Source organism: Sorex fumeus, unplaced genomic scaffold, assembly GCF_029834395.1.
Source record: "Sorex fumeus unplaced genomic scaffold, SorFum_2.1 ptg000123l, whole genome shotgun sequence".
Lineage (NCBI taxonomy): Eukaryota > Metazoa > Chordata > Mammalia > Eulipotyphla > Soricidae > Sorex > Sorex fumeus.
In genome coordinates, this window is record NW_026606180.1 from 5656556 (window position 1) to 5672678 (window position 16123).

A 16123-nucleotide genomic window follows, 5' to 3' on the forward strand; every position below is an offset into this window, starting at 1 on the left:
TTTGGGGCGGCGAGAAACGGAGCCAAATGTCAGGAAATGGTGTTTGTCAGAAACATCAAACACCAAATGTTGGGAAGACACCCTGAGCACGGCCAGCACTCAGTATGGAGGTCTCAGGGGCTGTGTCAGGGCAGGGATCAAAATCTGCTACGGTCACAAACCTCACTGCTCTGAGCAGAGGAGATGAGAGAGGGTTCTGCAAGCCAGAAGGAGTGGGGTAGGGGGGGATTCCCATTCCCACTTCTTGTCACTCTCCCCTGGACCTGCGCAAGGGCAGGGGCGGCAGCTGAAATTCCAGATTTCACGAAGAACATGGTCATTTCAGTTACCGAATAGGAAACGGGGTCCCTGGAGCCAGAGGAGGGGTCAGAAGGCCTCTGAGAGGGCAGCAGGCACCCTCTAATCGTGGGGATGAGCAGGCACAAGTTGTGCTGGGTCAAAAGTCCAAAGCGTACAGCAAAGACGGCAACGGGGAGGATATGGGAACAGTGGTCTGCAGTGAGACGCTTGGTGCTACCTGGACCAACTGCCTACAAAGCAAAACCAAGCCAACATTTCTGGCACAGGACCCAGCAAACATTTCCCATAAGGGGATGAGAGAAGTATATAATCCTGCAAGTATCATACAGAAACATATATAACAGAGAGAGATCACGACGTGGGGCACTCCCTGTGCTACTCTGCGTCAGGCAGCAGCTCAGGTGTGGGCCTGAGGTCGCTGCGCTGCTCGGGGCCACGGTCCAGGCACTGCTGGGGGCCTCCAGGGCAGCATCGGTGTTGTGCAGGATGATGCGGTTCCCGGGATGGAAGCCAGGTGAGCCCCGCCTGCTCCTGAGCCCTGTACACTACAGGCTTTGGGGACCATACAGCCAATCACAACTACCCGGCTTTGCTTTTGCAAGGGGAAAGCAGCAAGAAAAAATGTCCATGAATGGGCACAGCATTATTCCAATAAAACTTTATTGACAAAAACAAGTGGGGAGGGTTTATGGCCTGTAAGCCCTGGAAGGGCTCCTTAAAACTTTTCCCATCCACAGCCTCTTTGCTTCTGAGAAATTGTTATGAAAACCTGGGTATACAGGTGTACCAAACAGATACACAAATCAGACATCCACTGCTAATAGTCACAAAGGAATTTATTGTAAAAATGACCTCCATGACACAGCAGCAAACCTCAGTGGGAAACACTTCCCCAGAAGCAGTATGTCCTGCCTTTGTACTTCATCAGGGAGACTGTGGGGCTCCCACGGTGACACCAAACACTTCCCAGCCACTCTGTGAATGCTAAGTCGGGACCCAACCTCCTGCACCACCCCCCCAGCACAGGAAGGTAGTCGCAGGAGTCAGAAATGACAGTGGGAGAGAGGCAGGCAAGTTGAAAATCCAAACAACTACTCAGAAATAACAAAGGAAGAAAGTGACACGGGAATCACTTGGTGAGCTCTCTGGTGGAGGGACAGGGGAGTGAATTAGAAGACCCCCCAGACTGCGACAGCCACCATGGAAGGCAGCACAGGACCCCCCCCCCCCCCCACCATCTTAAAGGGACCAGAATAGCTCAAGACTTGACTGGCACTATCCAGCTCAGTAAGCTCTCGAATGAGCGCCTCAGACACAGCTCGCTGAGGATGTTCAAGACTCTCAAAGAAACGATGGAATGGGGACAAGAAGTGTGTGGTCAGAAGAGAAAACTGCTCCCAGAACCGACAACGTGGAGCTTGGTAGTGAAATGAAAAATTCCAGAGACGAGCAGAGTGACAGCAACTGAGGACAAAATCAGGGAGTCCCAAGACGGAATGCAGGAAGCCTTTAGAAAAAAAGAAAATGGGAAAAAGACTACATTCAATGAAAACAACACGTGAGAGAACTACGGGATGATGTCAAGAGGAAGAATACTGTAGTCCCAGAGGAACAAGATGGTGATTCTGATAGAGGCATCAGTCCAAGAAACACAGATGAGAAGGGACAAAGATGAGAAGAGCCAAGAGACCCAAAGAAGAATACTCCATGGGGCCGGAGGGACAGCCCTGAGGGCAGTTCACTTGCCTTGCACACAAACGACCTGGGTTTGATCCATGGCACTGCGGATGGTTCCTCAAGCCCTGTCAGGAGTGATCCTGAAGTCAGAGCCAGGAGAAAGTTCTGAGCACTACTGGGTATGCGCCCCCTCAGTGGGCTCAAAACTACCCCAGTTCACATCATAATCAAGATGACAAAAGCCAACAAAAGAGAATATTGAAAGTAACAAGGTCAAAGAAGAAATTACATACAAAGACATAATTCACAGGTGGATCGAGACACTACGGTCCAAGAAAAATGGTGGGAGATAGTCAATAAAATAATGACAAACCATTGACATGATGCCTTGCCAAGAACACCGCCCAGTAGACTATCAAGCAGGACAGCTACATGGAAATGGAGCTTCATGGAACAGGACAGCTCAGGGACTTCACCGCCTTGAAAGCAACTTTGTAAGAAGAATGAAACAGTCTTAATACAAACTTCACAAATACGCACAACCTGTACAGACTGATGGCAAAAAAACCTACTTTGTGTCAATAACCTCACTCAATGCCTATGGCTTAAATGCGCCAATTATAAGACTAAGCTGCAGGCTGGATCCAGAAAATCAAACCCAACTTTCTGCTGCTGACTAAATGCACATTTGAACAGTCAAGACAAATACACACTCAAAGTCAAAGACTGAAAAAACAATATTTCAAGTAAATAATTCCCTTAAAAAGGCTGGAGTGGCCAAACTTTCATCAGACAACATAGAATTCAACTTTACAAAGTAATTCCTGAATGCAGAGCCAGGAGTGACCCGAGTATGACTGGGTGTGGCCCCCCCCAAAAAAAACAAACAAAAAATAAAACGAGACTGTCAGATGTACTGGAGAATAAGACCAGCTACATCCGTTCACAAGGAATCCAGACTGAAGCTGGAGATAGCACAGGGGTCAAGGTTCTTGCCTTGACCCTGGAGAACCACCAGGGGTCACTCTTGAGCACCGAGCCAGGAAGAGCTGAGACTCCATGACTTTTAAGCCGCAGAATTTTTGTTTCGTCTGGGTTGATTGTTTTGTTTTGGGGCCCCACTTGGTGGTCCTCAGGGGACCACATGAGGTGTCAGAGATCAAATCCAGGTCAGCTATGTGCAAGGCAAGCTTCCCTACCTACTCTGGGTTCTGGCCTGCCATACTATTAAGCAAGTCAATTTGCACAAATATATTTGTATCTGTTTTGTCTGGTATAGGATTTAAAATTATTTAAGAAAACCTTGAGGTGACTTCTTACATGCAGATGCTTCCTCTTGATGTTAGAATTTCAAATAGTTGATGCACCTCTGTACGATTTTCACTTAGATTCTTTTTTTTTAATCACTGTTCCCAGCATCACTGGACCCTACCTAGCACTAAGTCATCAGACGAAGCATCTCCGGAAGTGACCCCCTTTATTGAAGAAACCTCATGAAATATTTACATGTATGTTGAAAGAATGGACAAATAGCTCACAGACAGTGCCTTGCAGAGTCGAGTTCTCCTCCGCGGACAGCTGGGTGGTCTGGGACAGGGATGCTAAGGCTGTTCCTGAGAGGTGCTTTCTCCAGAGCAAAGTCCTGGTCCAGAGAGACAGTCCAGGGAGGATGGTGCTGGCCCTGCACACAACCAGTGTGTCCAGTGTAATCCCTGGCACTGCACATGGGCCTCAGAGCCGCCAGGAGTGGCCCTGGCAGTTCCACAGCCTACCCTGAGCGCACTTCCCTGAGAACCTTCCCTGAGGCACACGCCCTGTCTCGCCCTGTCTCGTCTTTCATGTCGTTTTGTTTCAGGCCCATCTGTGGAGCCTCCCCTGCTGGTGCTCGGGGTTGAACCAGGGCCTGTGCTCAGCTCTAAGCTGTCTCCAGCTCCTGTCTCTTTTTACCCTTCCTGTTGCTAGAGCAGTTCCAACGGCGGGGCGGGGCGAGCCCTGGAGTGGACTTTGAGTGGACTTTGTGGATACCAGGTCTCATTTGTAGATGAATAAGAGCAAGCTTTGGATTTCTGTCTTGGGGCCATCCCAGCGGTGGCCATGGCTTCTGGCTCTGTGCTCAGGATTTACTCCTGGCGGTGCTCGGCGTGCGGAGGCTGAACCCAGACGAGCACCCTCCAAGACAAGCACCCTCCCTGCTGTACTGTCGCTCTGGCCCCTCAAGCTGCCTTTCTGGAGACACGTCACTAAGAGAGAGAGCTGACACGCCTCCGTGGAGACCCTGAGCTGTCCAGCTGTCCAGCATGCTGCAGCTCTTCTGGGTCTGGCGGGGGCACCATGCAGGCAAGCCAGGCGTGTGGCCACTCTCCGCTGACCCCTTCCTTGGCCTCTGGTGGGATTTTCCTTGGTGAACAATGAGGAGTGGGACCAGATCACCTCTAAGCTCTGTGAGGCTACGGAATGTAGCCTGCCCACACGGCAGAGTCTGGCAAACTCCCCGTGGCGTACCCAACATGCCAAATACCAGTAACAATGATGGGTCTCATTCTCCTCCCCCTGAAAGAGCCTTGAATACGGCACTTTTTAAAAATCTCGGGGCGAGGACGAAGGAGACGTTACCGGGGCCTGCTCGAGGCAACTGACGAACAACAATCCACGAACAATGAGGAGTGGGACTAGATCATCTCTAAGCTCTGTGAGAGGATCTATTCCTGGTGATCTCGATGGTCCGTGAGGAGCTAACGAGAGCCGGGCACCAGCCACAGGGACCTACGGCTGCCCGAAGCGGGCGAGAAAGCTCCCGCTTGGGAACCTCAGCGGCGCCTTCCCAGAGCGGGCGGCGGTGGCCGGCGCTCTCGGTGCCACTGAAGGCGTGGCACCGCCTGCATTCAGTGTCGGCGACGCACCGGGGAAGAGCTGCCCCGGGGTCCAGGCAACAGCATCCCAGGGAGCAAACTCAGCAGTGGAGGAGGAAACACACTATTTATTTACAGTTCTTCACTTTATCCACAATTTCCCGTACAAACATAAAAACTAAAAAAATAAAACCACCACTTGGGAACACAAGTGTCTCTCTTTAATTTGTCGGGCGAGGGAGGGTCACGGCCCCCCTCTCTGTGGAGGCGGCTCTGAGGCACACGGGAGGGGAGAGGAGGGGCGGGGAGGATGCCTGAGAAACAGCTGCCAACGAGAGACGTCGCGTGCTGCGCTGGCTTCCCGGGGGGCTGCGCCTCCCCCCAGCCAAGCATCCCCCGCTGAACGTGAGCCCCACAAGTCGCCTGTTCCGCGGACGCGGGGGGCGCCAAGGGCTGCCTCGCTCTGAGGAGAGACCCGAGCCCCAGTGCTTGGCACCGTGTCAGTCGCAGACAGCTGCTGTCCTGAAAACAACGTGACTTAAACATGTAAAAAAAAAGAGAAAGGCCTTCCTTTCCAGAGTCTGGGGCGACGGGCAGGGCTAACATCATGCAGAAGGCCTTCTGCCTCTGGAGACTTCCCCAGGGGTGCGGGTGGGGAGCCCCACGAGAGGAGGAGGAGCAGGGCAGTGGTCCCAGGCCCAGCCCCGTCTGTCCGGCTTTGCTCCACTCACGAGGACCCCCGGGGATCAACCTGGAGGGGCTGAGGCCATGGGCCAGGCCAGGCGGCCTGTGCGAGTGGCCTCGATTGCTTTCACGTAGATGCACATTATAAATATAAAACCGTATCTGCTACAAAGAGGGCACGCACTCGTACATCATACCCATTGACATAATAACACAAGTTACACGTAATATCTTGGAGTGGGTCACCCTGGAGCCGGGCCTGCAGAGGGGAAGTCCCCGCCCCTCGTGGTCCTTCTGGGGAAAGTGTGTTGGCGTGCTCACGGGGTCCCCCCACCCCCCCAACTGCACCCATGGGCGCAGACATCCCTGGGAGGGGGCAGGGGCGCCTGGCACGGGGTGGAGTGTTGTGCGGGGGCGCCTCCATCCATCCGGTCTAAGGGATAACCCCTCCCTGGCTCAAACCAGGCGGCAGGAAAAGGCGGGAGCGAGGCAGGAGGGGGGCGGGGGTGGGGGGGGGTGTCGTGGAGTGTAAGGCGGTTTTAACTTGTGATCAAATCAAACAAACGTCACACAGAACAGCGCGTCAGGCGGGGCTGGAGGCAAGGACAGCCAGTCCGCGTGGGGGGGGGGGGAAGGGGGAGAGAGTCGGACCCTGAGCCTCCCGCCACCCGCCTTGAACTGCTGTCCAGTTCTGCTTGAGAGGAGCAGACGCCCCGGTACCCCTCCTCCGTCCGGGCCCGATCCCCCGGCACGGAATACTGACGGTGGCGCCGCCGAGCCCCGCGCAGAGAGGTGGCGTGGGGGCCGGGCCCGCGGCACGCAGAGGCCACAGTGATCAGACTGCGGGGTCCCGCGGGAGCAGCACCTATCGGCGGTAGTGATTCGGGGCGTCGGCGAACATGTACTTGAGTCTGTAGGCCTCGGCGAGCAGCAGCCCGATCTCCTCGTTCCCCCAGTGGATGGTCGGGAGGTTCTGTAGCAGCATGAGGAGTCCCTGGAAGGCAAGAGAGGAGAGGACCGTCACCCCACCCTGCACCTCACAGCGCGCCCCAGGAGCCCCTCCGGATTCTGGGACTGGCACCTGCCTCTGAAATGACCCAACAATAAATAGGGCCGGGGCTGGAGCGATAGCACAGTGGGGAGGGCTTTCGCCTTGCAAGCGGCCAACCCGGGTTCGATTCCCAGCATCCCATAGAGTCCCCCGGGCACCGCAAGGAGTAACTCCTGAGTCCATGAGCCAGGAGGAACCCCTGTGCAAAGCCAGGTGTGACCCAAAAAGTAAAAACAAAACAAAACAAAAAACCCACAATAAATAAGGGCACTGGACAGAGTCGAATATCCCATCTTCACCCACATACGCCCCTTTCATTTTGAAGTATTCCTTTTCATCTTTTTTCCCCCGCAAGTATATTTCTTTAAACAGTTGTGATAATGATTATGATTTTATATGCTTGTTTTACTCTAATTTTCATGTTTTTCCATGCATCTTTCCAAATGATTATTCTCAATGTTAGTATTTCATCATGTAGGCTATACCCTAATTTTCTCTACGACTTCTCTTTGGTTAAATGCATACTTCGCCAACCAGACCTGTGCCCCAGGGTCTTGCTCCACCGTCCTGCTGCCTGACACAGCAAGGTCCCAGTAGGCCCACGTCAGACATGTTTCTTTCCGTCCGTTTCCGTGGCTTACTCCATATGGTTCCACTCAGGGAACACCTCTTTTCTCCTCCACTTATCGAAATTTCATTTGGCTTTCAAAGCCTCGCTCCCCCAAACACACCTCTCCACAGAGGTGGGCTATGGAGGGGGATTAAAACAGACGATAAAAACGAGATTCGGGGTTTTTCCTGTTACCCAAGCTACGGCTGCTGCTTTGCCGGTCTCTCTCTATGAACTAGATCTTCTTAATTTTCTGACTATAAAGTCGTCGCAGCCAGACATAAAACCCAAAGCCATAAAGCGTCCAACAGATCTGATGAGAGTTTCCAAACCTCAGAATGTCACGAGGCACCGAAATCAAAGACGAATGGAAGAAACGGACTCTATGAAAATATTTTAAACATCTACAAAAGCCAAAAGGTTAACTGGAAAAGAATGCTGACCAAGGGGTGAGCAAAGAGGACAAAGACGACCAAGAAGAAAAGCGATAAAGGACGGATCCAGTCACAGGTGGGGGTGGCCACTCCGGCCCCTTCAGATGGTCTGAACACGCCGTGTCTCCTGGTTTTCATCTCAGAGCGCATGCCCACCTGCAGGTGATTCCCCCCCGCCCCCCAACGCCGGTCCACCAGCCCACCAGCCCACCAGAGGTAATTCCTGAGTTCAGAGCCGGCAGTAAGCCCTCAGCACGACCCACAGATGCCCCCAAGCAGAAAAATAGTTACATATGAACCCACTCAAGTTAAAGAGAAAACAAAACCTCTTATTAGTATATACACCTAGTGTGTGTGCACCCTTGTGTACACAAGGTAAAGGTAAAGGTAAAGGCCCTCCCGTTGATCGTCGATTTGCTCGAGCGGGGCCCAGTAACGTCTCCATTGGAGACTTTGTTGTTACTGTGTTTGGCATATCGAATACTCTCGGTAGCTTGCCGGGCTCTCCGAGAGGGGTACATGTACACAAGAGCACATGAATTTTGGATGGATAATAAAATGCGAACAGCATGTTTCCAGAGATGTAAGACATTTTGCTTGTTTCCTTTTTCTTCTGTTGTGACTTTTTGCTTTACTGCTTTTTTGGGGGTCATTCCTGGTGATGCGCAGGGCTTTACACGCAGGAATTACTCCTGGTGGTCCTTGGGGATGTCAGGGATCGAACCTGGGTTGGTCTCGTGCAAGGCAAATGCCCTACCCGCTGTACTATCACTCCAGCCCCTTGTGCTTCTTTGATTCATTATACTTCTATGGGCTGGATCGATAGCACAGCAGGTAGGGCGTTTGCCTTGCACCCAGCTGACCTGGCCAACCTGAGTTTGATTCCTCTGCCCCTCTTGGAGAGCTCAGCAAGCTACCGAGAGTATCTCGCCCGCATGGCGAGCTCCCTGTAGCGTATTCCATCTGCCAAACACAGTAACAACAAGTCTCACAACGGAGACATCACTGGGCCCGCTCGAGCAAATTGATGAACAATGGGAGGACAGTGCAGTGCTATCCTTCTATACTTCCTAAGTCCCTTGGTTTTAGTATTTAAAGTTGTTTTCACAGCACTTGCATGAGAGAATGTTTTTAAATAGCAACACATTCTCCGTGGAAGTCTGGTTTAGGTAAAACATAAAAAGGCAGGAAACAAGCTGCCAATGACTTCACAATGAAGAGAAAGTCCCTTCCGGCCATTCTGGAATGTTTCCGTCTAGTCCTTTATCTGCACAACACACAGCTGAAATATCTTCTCTCTGGAACTTTGAATTCATTTAGCATTTACCTCCAGCATTTACTTTCTTATTAAAATTCTTTGTAAAGAAGCTGGAGTCCAGTGGGTAAGGCACTTGCCTTGCACAAAGCTGACCCAGGTTCTGTCCACAGCACCGCTCATGGTCCCCTGAGCACCAGCAGCAGTGACCCCAGAGAGCAGAGCCAGGAGTAAGCCCTGAGCAGCATCGGAAACAGAAAACCCAACCAACAAGAAACAACACCCCCAAACTTCCGGAAGACCTTTTGTTTTGGGAGGCTGTGGGGGAGGCACATGCAGGAGTGCTCAGGACAGAGCTAGTGGTGCTCAGGGACCGTCTGTGGTGCCAGGATTCGGGTCATTGTTGCATGCAAGGCACGTGCCTTAACTTTCATACCATCTCTCTGGTCCCTTAATTAAAACATTTTGGGCCTGGAGTGATAGTACAACGGGTGGGGTGTCTGCCTTGCGAGATGCAGTCAACTGGAGTCCAATCCCTGGGACCCCATATGGCCCCCGGAGCCTGGCCAGGAGCGATCCCTGCCTGAGTGCAGAGCCAGGAGTAAATCCTGAGCACTGTGCCGGGTGTGGTCCAAAAATGAAAAAAAAAAAAAAAAGAAATTTTTTTTTTTACCTTGTAGTTTTCAATGGTTCAACAGTTCTTTCCATAATTTACTCTTTTCTGCGTTGAGTGCTAGATTATTTCTGGTTTTTAACTATGTAATGAAATCACAGTTAGCAGCTGTTGTGACAAGTTGAAGTCTAGATTACTTCCTGGGGGGCTGGAACAATAGCATAGGCTTTTTTTTTTTAAATTTTTTTGGGACACACCTGGGAGTGCTCAGGGCCTACTTACTCCTGGCTCTGCTCAGGATCATTCCTGACGGGACTTGGGGCACCTGGATGAGCTGCACGCGAAGCCAGCTCCCTGCTACTATTAAAGGTGCTTATCTTTGCTGTACCCCAGATTCCTTGGTGAAATCAACGGATCCCCTCTCAGAATAATGGTTCTAAACAAACAAGACACAGACATCACCTGAAGTATGGGTATTACAGCTTTTTAAAAACAAATTTGTGCTACTGCGATATATACCTTATTGATAAACTCTATGGAGGATATGTTTTCGTAGGCAGATTAAATAACTATTGTAATTTCAAACAGTAATGAACGCAATGCTTTGAAATACTTGCAATTATTTTAATAAAAGAAAATGCTTACAATTAGGGACAAAAAAAGGTCCTGGTAATATTGCTCTTCTTGTTATTCAACATTCATTATTAGGTCACATTAACTTTCAATTAGGGGTCATTGAAAATAAAGATAATTGTTTTTGCCTTCACACCCATGGATCCCTTGACCTCCCTTGACTAATCTCTTGGGCTATAGTGTGCCCTTTCTTGGTACTCCCCACAGTTAACAAGAATTCTTATTACACTCCCCTACAGTGGTCAGTTGAACATCCAATTGTCCACGTTAACACAAATGCTACCTTTTTTTTTTTGCTTTTGCTTTTCAGGTCACACCTGGCGATGCTCAGAGGTTCCTCCTGGCTCTGAGCTCAGGAATCACTCCTGGTGGTGCTCGAGGGACCCTATGGGATGCTGGGAATCGAACTTGGGTCAGCTGCGTGCAAGGCAAATGCCCTACCCACTGTGCTATATCGCTCCAGCCCCTAATGCTACCTTTTAAAACAATTTTGTACAAATTATTTCTGCCAGCAGGGAGGGACACTCATTTCCACCTTCAATCACTTGCTACGTGTGGTCAAGCTGCTAACCCCAATTCTGGAGCCACCCTCACGGTCTTCTGTCACAAACAGCTCTGTCTTCCCGACAGAGACCCTACAGGACAGTGCTCCCTCGCCTGCAGAACCAGCAAGATCCCAGGATGCTGGCGCCTCAGGGAGAGCCTTAGGGTTCCAGGTGGGACTGGGCGTGGCAGTCGTCATGACTAGTGGTTCAGGGCAGGCTGCAAAAGCTGAACTGGCTGAAGTACCCTCAGAAATACACGAGCTCAGGGCTGGAGCTGGTAGTGGGTATACACAGCGGGTAGGGCGTTTGCCTTGCATACGGCCAACCCGGGTTCGATTCCCAGCATCCCATATGGTTCCCTGAGCACTGCCAGGAGTAACTGCTGAGTGCAGGAGCAAGGAGTAGCCCCTGTGCATCACTGGGTGTGACATCCCCCCCCGCAAAAAAAAGAAATACATGAGCTCACGGGCTATCCCCAAGTTTTAGGCTCTGAAGACTGGGCTGGAGACAGCAAGTCACGCCTTCCACAGAACTCCGGCTGCAACAGGCCGTGAAGCTTGGGGCTCTCACAGGGAAAGGGAAAAGCTCTTGAAAGCACGAAAGCACACTCGGGGGTGGGCCGAGCAAAGACACGCACACGGGAAACCCCTGCACCACACGGCGCTCTAGTACTGAAGAAACCGAGGCACATCTCAACATGCCAGAGGCGGCCTACTCTGCAGCCAACTCATTACTGGAATGTTCTCGTCCAAGTATGTATCCATGTTATGTATAAAAACTACAGACATGGAAACACTGACAGAGACCTACATTTCTGACATCAAGGAACCTCCACTGCATCTTTATGCAAACATGAAGACGGCACATTAGTTGGTTATTAGATATAACATACTATTATGTTATTCCTCAAAATTTTCCCATAAAAATGTCTGGAAGGAGGAGGCGAAGAGATAGTACAGTGGATAGGAAGCTCGCATGCACTGACCCAGGTTTGACCTCCAGCATTCCACATGGTCCCCTGAGCTCTCTAGGAGTAATTCCTGAGGGCAGGAATTCCAGGAGAAAGACCTGAGCTACTATGCTGTGTGTGGCCCAACAATAAACAAACAAACAAACAAATGGAAAGAAAACACCACTTTTGTGTGGTAACAGTTAAAGTACCAGATAAATACTTACATATATTCATTTCATTTCATTTCATCATCCTGTTATTCGTCGATTGCCTCGAGCAGGCCCCAGTAACGTCTCTTTCATCCTAGCCCTGAGATTATATTCAAGGCTCTTTAGGAGAATGAGACCCATCATTGTTACTGGTATTTGGCATATTTGGTACGCCACGGGGAGTTTGCCAGACTCTGCCCTGTGGGCAGGCTACATTCGATAGCCTGCAAGTTTGTCCAAAGTAGGAATGAGACAATAAGATGTCATAAAAAAAAAAGTTCTGATAAGATGTCGCGTGGCCGCAAATGCGGCCGCGTGGTTCCGGGATCTGGATTTTATAGTCTCTGAGTCTTGGCTGCTGATGGGATTACACGGCGCCAGGGGGCCAGGTGGTGGGTGTGACCCCCACCTACTGGAATTTGGAGGATCTGGGTGGAAGATGCTCGACTCCAATTCGAGTAGGCTTGGAGGTCTCGGCCCCGGAACCTGCGTGGCTTTGTCCCTCTGCCAGTACCTTCATGTGTGCGGAGAGTGGTCTCAGCATGGTGGTGGCTGGTCCTGGAGGTCTTCGGCTGCCGGAGCCCTGGTCGGGGCGGGGAGGAAAGCTCAACCCGCTCCCCTCCAAGGGGCCCCGGGAAGGAACACCCAGGCGCGGGGGCAGAAGACTGCATATACTTACATATATATATATATATATATATATAAAATTTTGCTTATTGATGTCACTGTCACTGTCCTTCCGTTGTTCATCGATTTGCTCGAGCGGGCCCAGTAACATTGTGAGACTTGTCGTTACTGTGTTTGGCATATCGAATACACCACAGGGAGCTTGCCAGGCTTTTCCTTGCGGGCGAGATATTTTCTAATTTTCCAGTTCTGGCTCGATACAGCTGCATAATTGATAACACAAAACCCACCGTGCTGCTTTTGCTCTCAAAGAAAATATTCTTTGCTGGGAGAGGAGCTACCTATAATTTCCAATACGACCAGTCTTTACATAAACTCCCCTGAAGCCTTGAAATAATTCTACCTCTGGCCAAGTTCACCTCCCTATTTTCCCAAAACCTTCAGGGCTCAGCAGGCAGGAAACATTCTGCCCTCTGGTGGCTGCGCCGAGGAGCTACACATGCCAGGACCGCAGCCAGGTGGGAACCTCTGAATGCACTGACAGACCTGGGCGAGGACAAGGTCGAGATGAGCACTCTTGGCTATGCGCAGGTCAATCACAAATCGATCAATCGCAAATCACAAAGCAATCACAAATCTCTCTTCTAGAGACCGCTTCGAGACAGTTCCAGGGCAGGGACCAAATGACAGCTTCAACGGAAGCTGGTGGGAGCCGCAGTCAAGCGTGCACGGCCGCAGCGACTGGCAGGGAGCCAGGCGAGGGCTGTGAGCACCCCAGGAGAGCGGGAAAGGGCAGCGGGCCGGCCAGGTGCCGAGCGCCACGGACCCCAGCGGGAGGGCAGGGAGGAAAGGGCTCAGTCAGTGGGACCAAAGACAGACGCACAGGAGGAGCAGACGCGGGAGCACTGGACAAGGAGGGAGAGAGTTGGGAAGGGAAAAGGCTGGGGGACGCTGGAGTGTCCAGTCGGGAGAAGAGAGGCCGGGGTGGGGGCGCCACCCCATCACTCGTTGAACCGTTTGATTCTTTTGGGGGTCACACCCAGTGATGCCCAGACTGCCTGCGGGATGCACGAGCCTCCCCACGGTGCCGTCTCTCAGCCGTCTCCCGCCGAGCAGCCAATGGGAACACGGCAGACCAGGCAGGGCTCCGAGTGCTCTGCTCGTGCTCCACTGGACTCCCTTTGCCCTCCACCTTACAGGAGGGAAACTGAGGCAGAGGGGAGGGGACGCGCCCGGGGCCTGAGGGGCAGTCGGGGTCCCGCGCGCTCATCTCCGCTATCCCGTAGGCTGCCACCCGCCGAGCCGGCAGGAGCCAAGCATAACCTGGAAGGGACAAAAGGAAACAGAGCCGCCCCGGAGGGTATCTGAAGGCAACTGGGGAGAGACGATTCATTTTACTCAGCGTTTGGGGGTCAAGCGAGAGGACACGCAATAAGGAACAGCAAAAGGACTTCAAGGTCAATTACAGCACACACTATGAAATAAGACCCTGCAGCACTTCACAACACTAGCACACTTTCTGAAGGGTATCCAGGCATGTGGAAATAATTCCCTGGCTGGAGAGATAAAACTGGGGCGGGGGGGGGGGCACTTGCCTTGATCCATCTAGGTTGGATCCCCGGCATCCCACAAGGTCCCCCAAACTGCCAGGAGTAAGCCCTGAGCACCACCAGGTGTGGGCCAAAAATGAAAAAAAAAAAAAAGAAAAACAGAAAATACTTTCCTAGTCAAACAAGTACTTTAAAACATACCACTCCTGGGGCTGGAGTGATAGCACAGCTGGTAGGGTGTTTGTCCTGCACACGACCGACCCGGGTTCGATTTCCACCATCCCATATGGTCCCCCGAGCATGGCCAGGAGTAATTCCTGAGTGCATGAGCCAGGAGTAACCCCTGAGCATTGCTGGGTGTGACCCAAAAAGCAAAAAAAAAAAAACCCAAAACCAAAACCAAAAAAAAAATACCACTCCTGTTTTGAGAATTATTAATGCAGCAAAAACATTTCCTGAAACAAATTCTCTAGGACCTGCAGAGACAGTAGAGTGGGTGGGGAATTTGCCTTGCACGCGGCCAACCCTGGATTCCACACCCCCCACCCCGCATCCCACATGGTCCCCCAGAGCACTGCCAGGAGTTAAGCCCTGAGCACCGTTGCAGTGACCTCAAAACCGACCCCCTCCCACCCCCACAAAAAAAAAAAAGGAAAAAAAAGAAAGGGGCACACACTCAAATGCGTCTTGGGTTCAATCCCAGGCGCTGGTGTGAGCCAAAAGCAACAACAAAGAGACAGGGCAGGCCTAAAGCCACTGAGGCACGCACACCTCACAGCACCTCCCCAGAAGACCTCAGTGACCCGAGGGGGCCGGAGGAGAACCAGGGCAGCTGCAGGAAGTCAGCCAACCCCCTGCAGTCAGGACACCTCCCTCCCCTTCTTCATTTCTGGGGCTGGAATGATAGTACAACGGGTAGGGCAGTACAAGGGGTAGGGCGTTTGCCTTGCACGAGGCCGACCCAGGTTCAAATCCCAGCATCCCATATGGTCCCCCGAGCACCGCCAGGAGTAATTCCTGAGTGCAGAGCCAGGAGTAACCCCTGAGCATCGGTGGGTGTGACCCAAAAAGGAGAAAAAAATAACACCTTAATCCTCTTCCTCATTTTGCTCCCCACAGCAAGACCTTCGACCTCTTACAGCCACAGCCCACAGCCCAGACCAAGGGACCTGTACTATAACAGACCAGTTCTCGTCAGCAGTTCGATTTTTTTTTTTTTTGGTCCGGGAGATAGACTAAGGAACTGTTTCAGATTAGGCTCCTGGTCCAGAAGGTCAATAAAGGGAAAATGGGTAAAAAATTCAAATAAGACCTGGGGATTAATAGTATTTGATCAATACACATTTTCCTGCGTGGGTATTTACAGCACAGCTGTGTGAGATGTAAATACTAAATGGATAAGAGAGGGGGTTTATAAAAACTGCCCTTCTGGGCAACATTTTTATGACCGTAAAGTAAAATCATTTCCATATCAGGGGCTGGAGAGATAGCACAGCGGGTAGGGCGTTTGCCTTGCACTCGGCTGACCCAGGTTTGATTCCCAGCATCCCATATGGTCCCCCGAGCATCGCCAGAAGTAATTCCTGAGTGCAGAGCCAGGAGTAGCCCCTGTGCATCGCTGGGTGTGGCCCAAAACCAAAAAAAAAAATCATTTCCATATTAAATGTTTGAAAAAGGAGATAAACACTTTGAAAAATGAGTTAGGGCCAGAGATGCAGCTGGGAGTGGGGGTGGGGGTGGGGGTTGGGGGGAGGGATATGTGCTCACCGCACACAGGATCCCCTGGATCCATCCCCGGATCCATCCCGGCACCAGAGACCAAACCCAGCTGAGGCCGAAGGGGCTCCCTCCTCCCCCGCCCTCAGTGGGAAGGACGGCCCCGAGCCCACAGCTCACGGCGCCCCAGCACTGAGCAGGGCCCCACCCTTCCACTGCGCCCAGGAGTAGTGAGTCCCCTCGGAAGCACACTGCAAGGCAAGGCACTGGGGGCACCGGGCCCTCCCCCCAGAGAGGATGGCGAGAAGTCCACAGAAAAGCAAGCTGGAAGGAAGAGGTGGGAGACCTACCCAGTTTTTCATCTGTATGTGGTTTCTGAACCACACCTAGAGGCGCTCGGGGGAGCCTTATGTGGGGC

The 16123-nt window shown here is 51.8% G+C and overlaps 1 protein-coding gene across 1 annotated transcript in view; it reads right to left on the reverse strand.

The window, feature by feature from the left end:
- Positions 1–6333: 6333 nt before the first annotated feature.
- The window catches only part of TBC1D22B (TBC1 domain family member 22B), a 78846-nt gene continuing 69056 nt past the window's right edge, over positions 6334–16123 (reverse strand). The window contains exon 13 of the mRNA XM_056137365.1: positions 6334–6504. Coding sequence (XP_055993340.1) covers positions 6376–6504 — 129 coding nt within the window. The 3' untranslated portion in view covers positions 6334–6375. The remainder of the gene's footprint in view (positions 6505–16123) is intronic.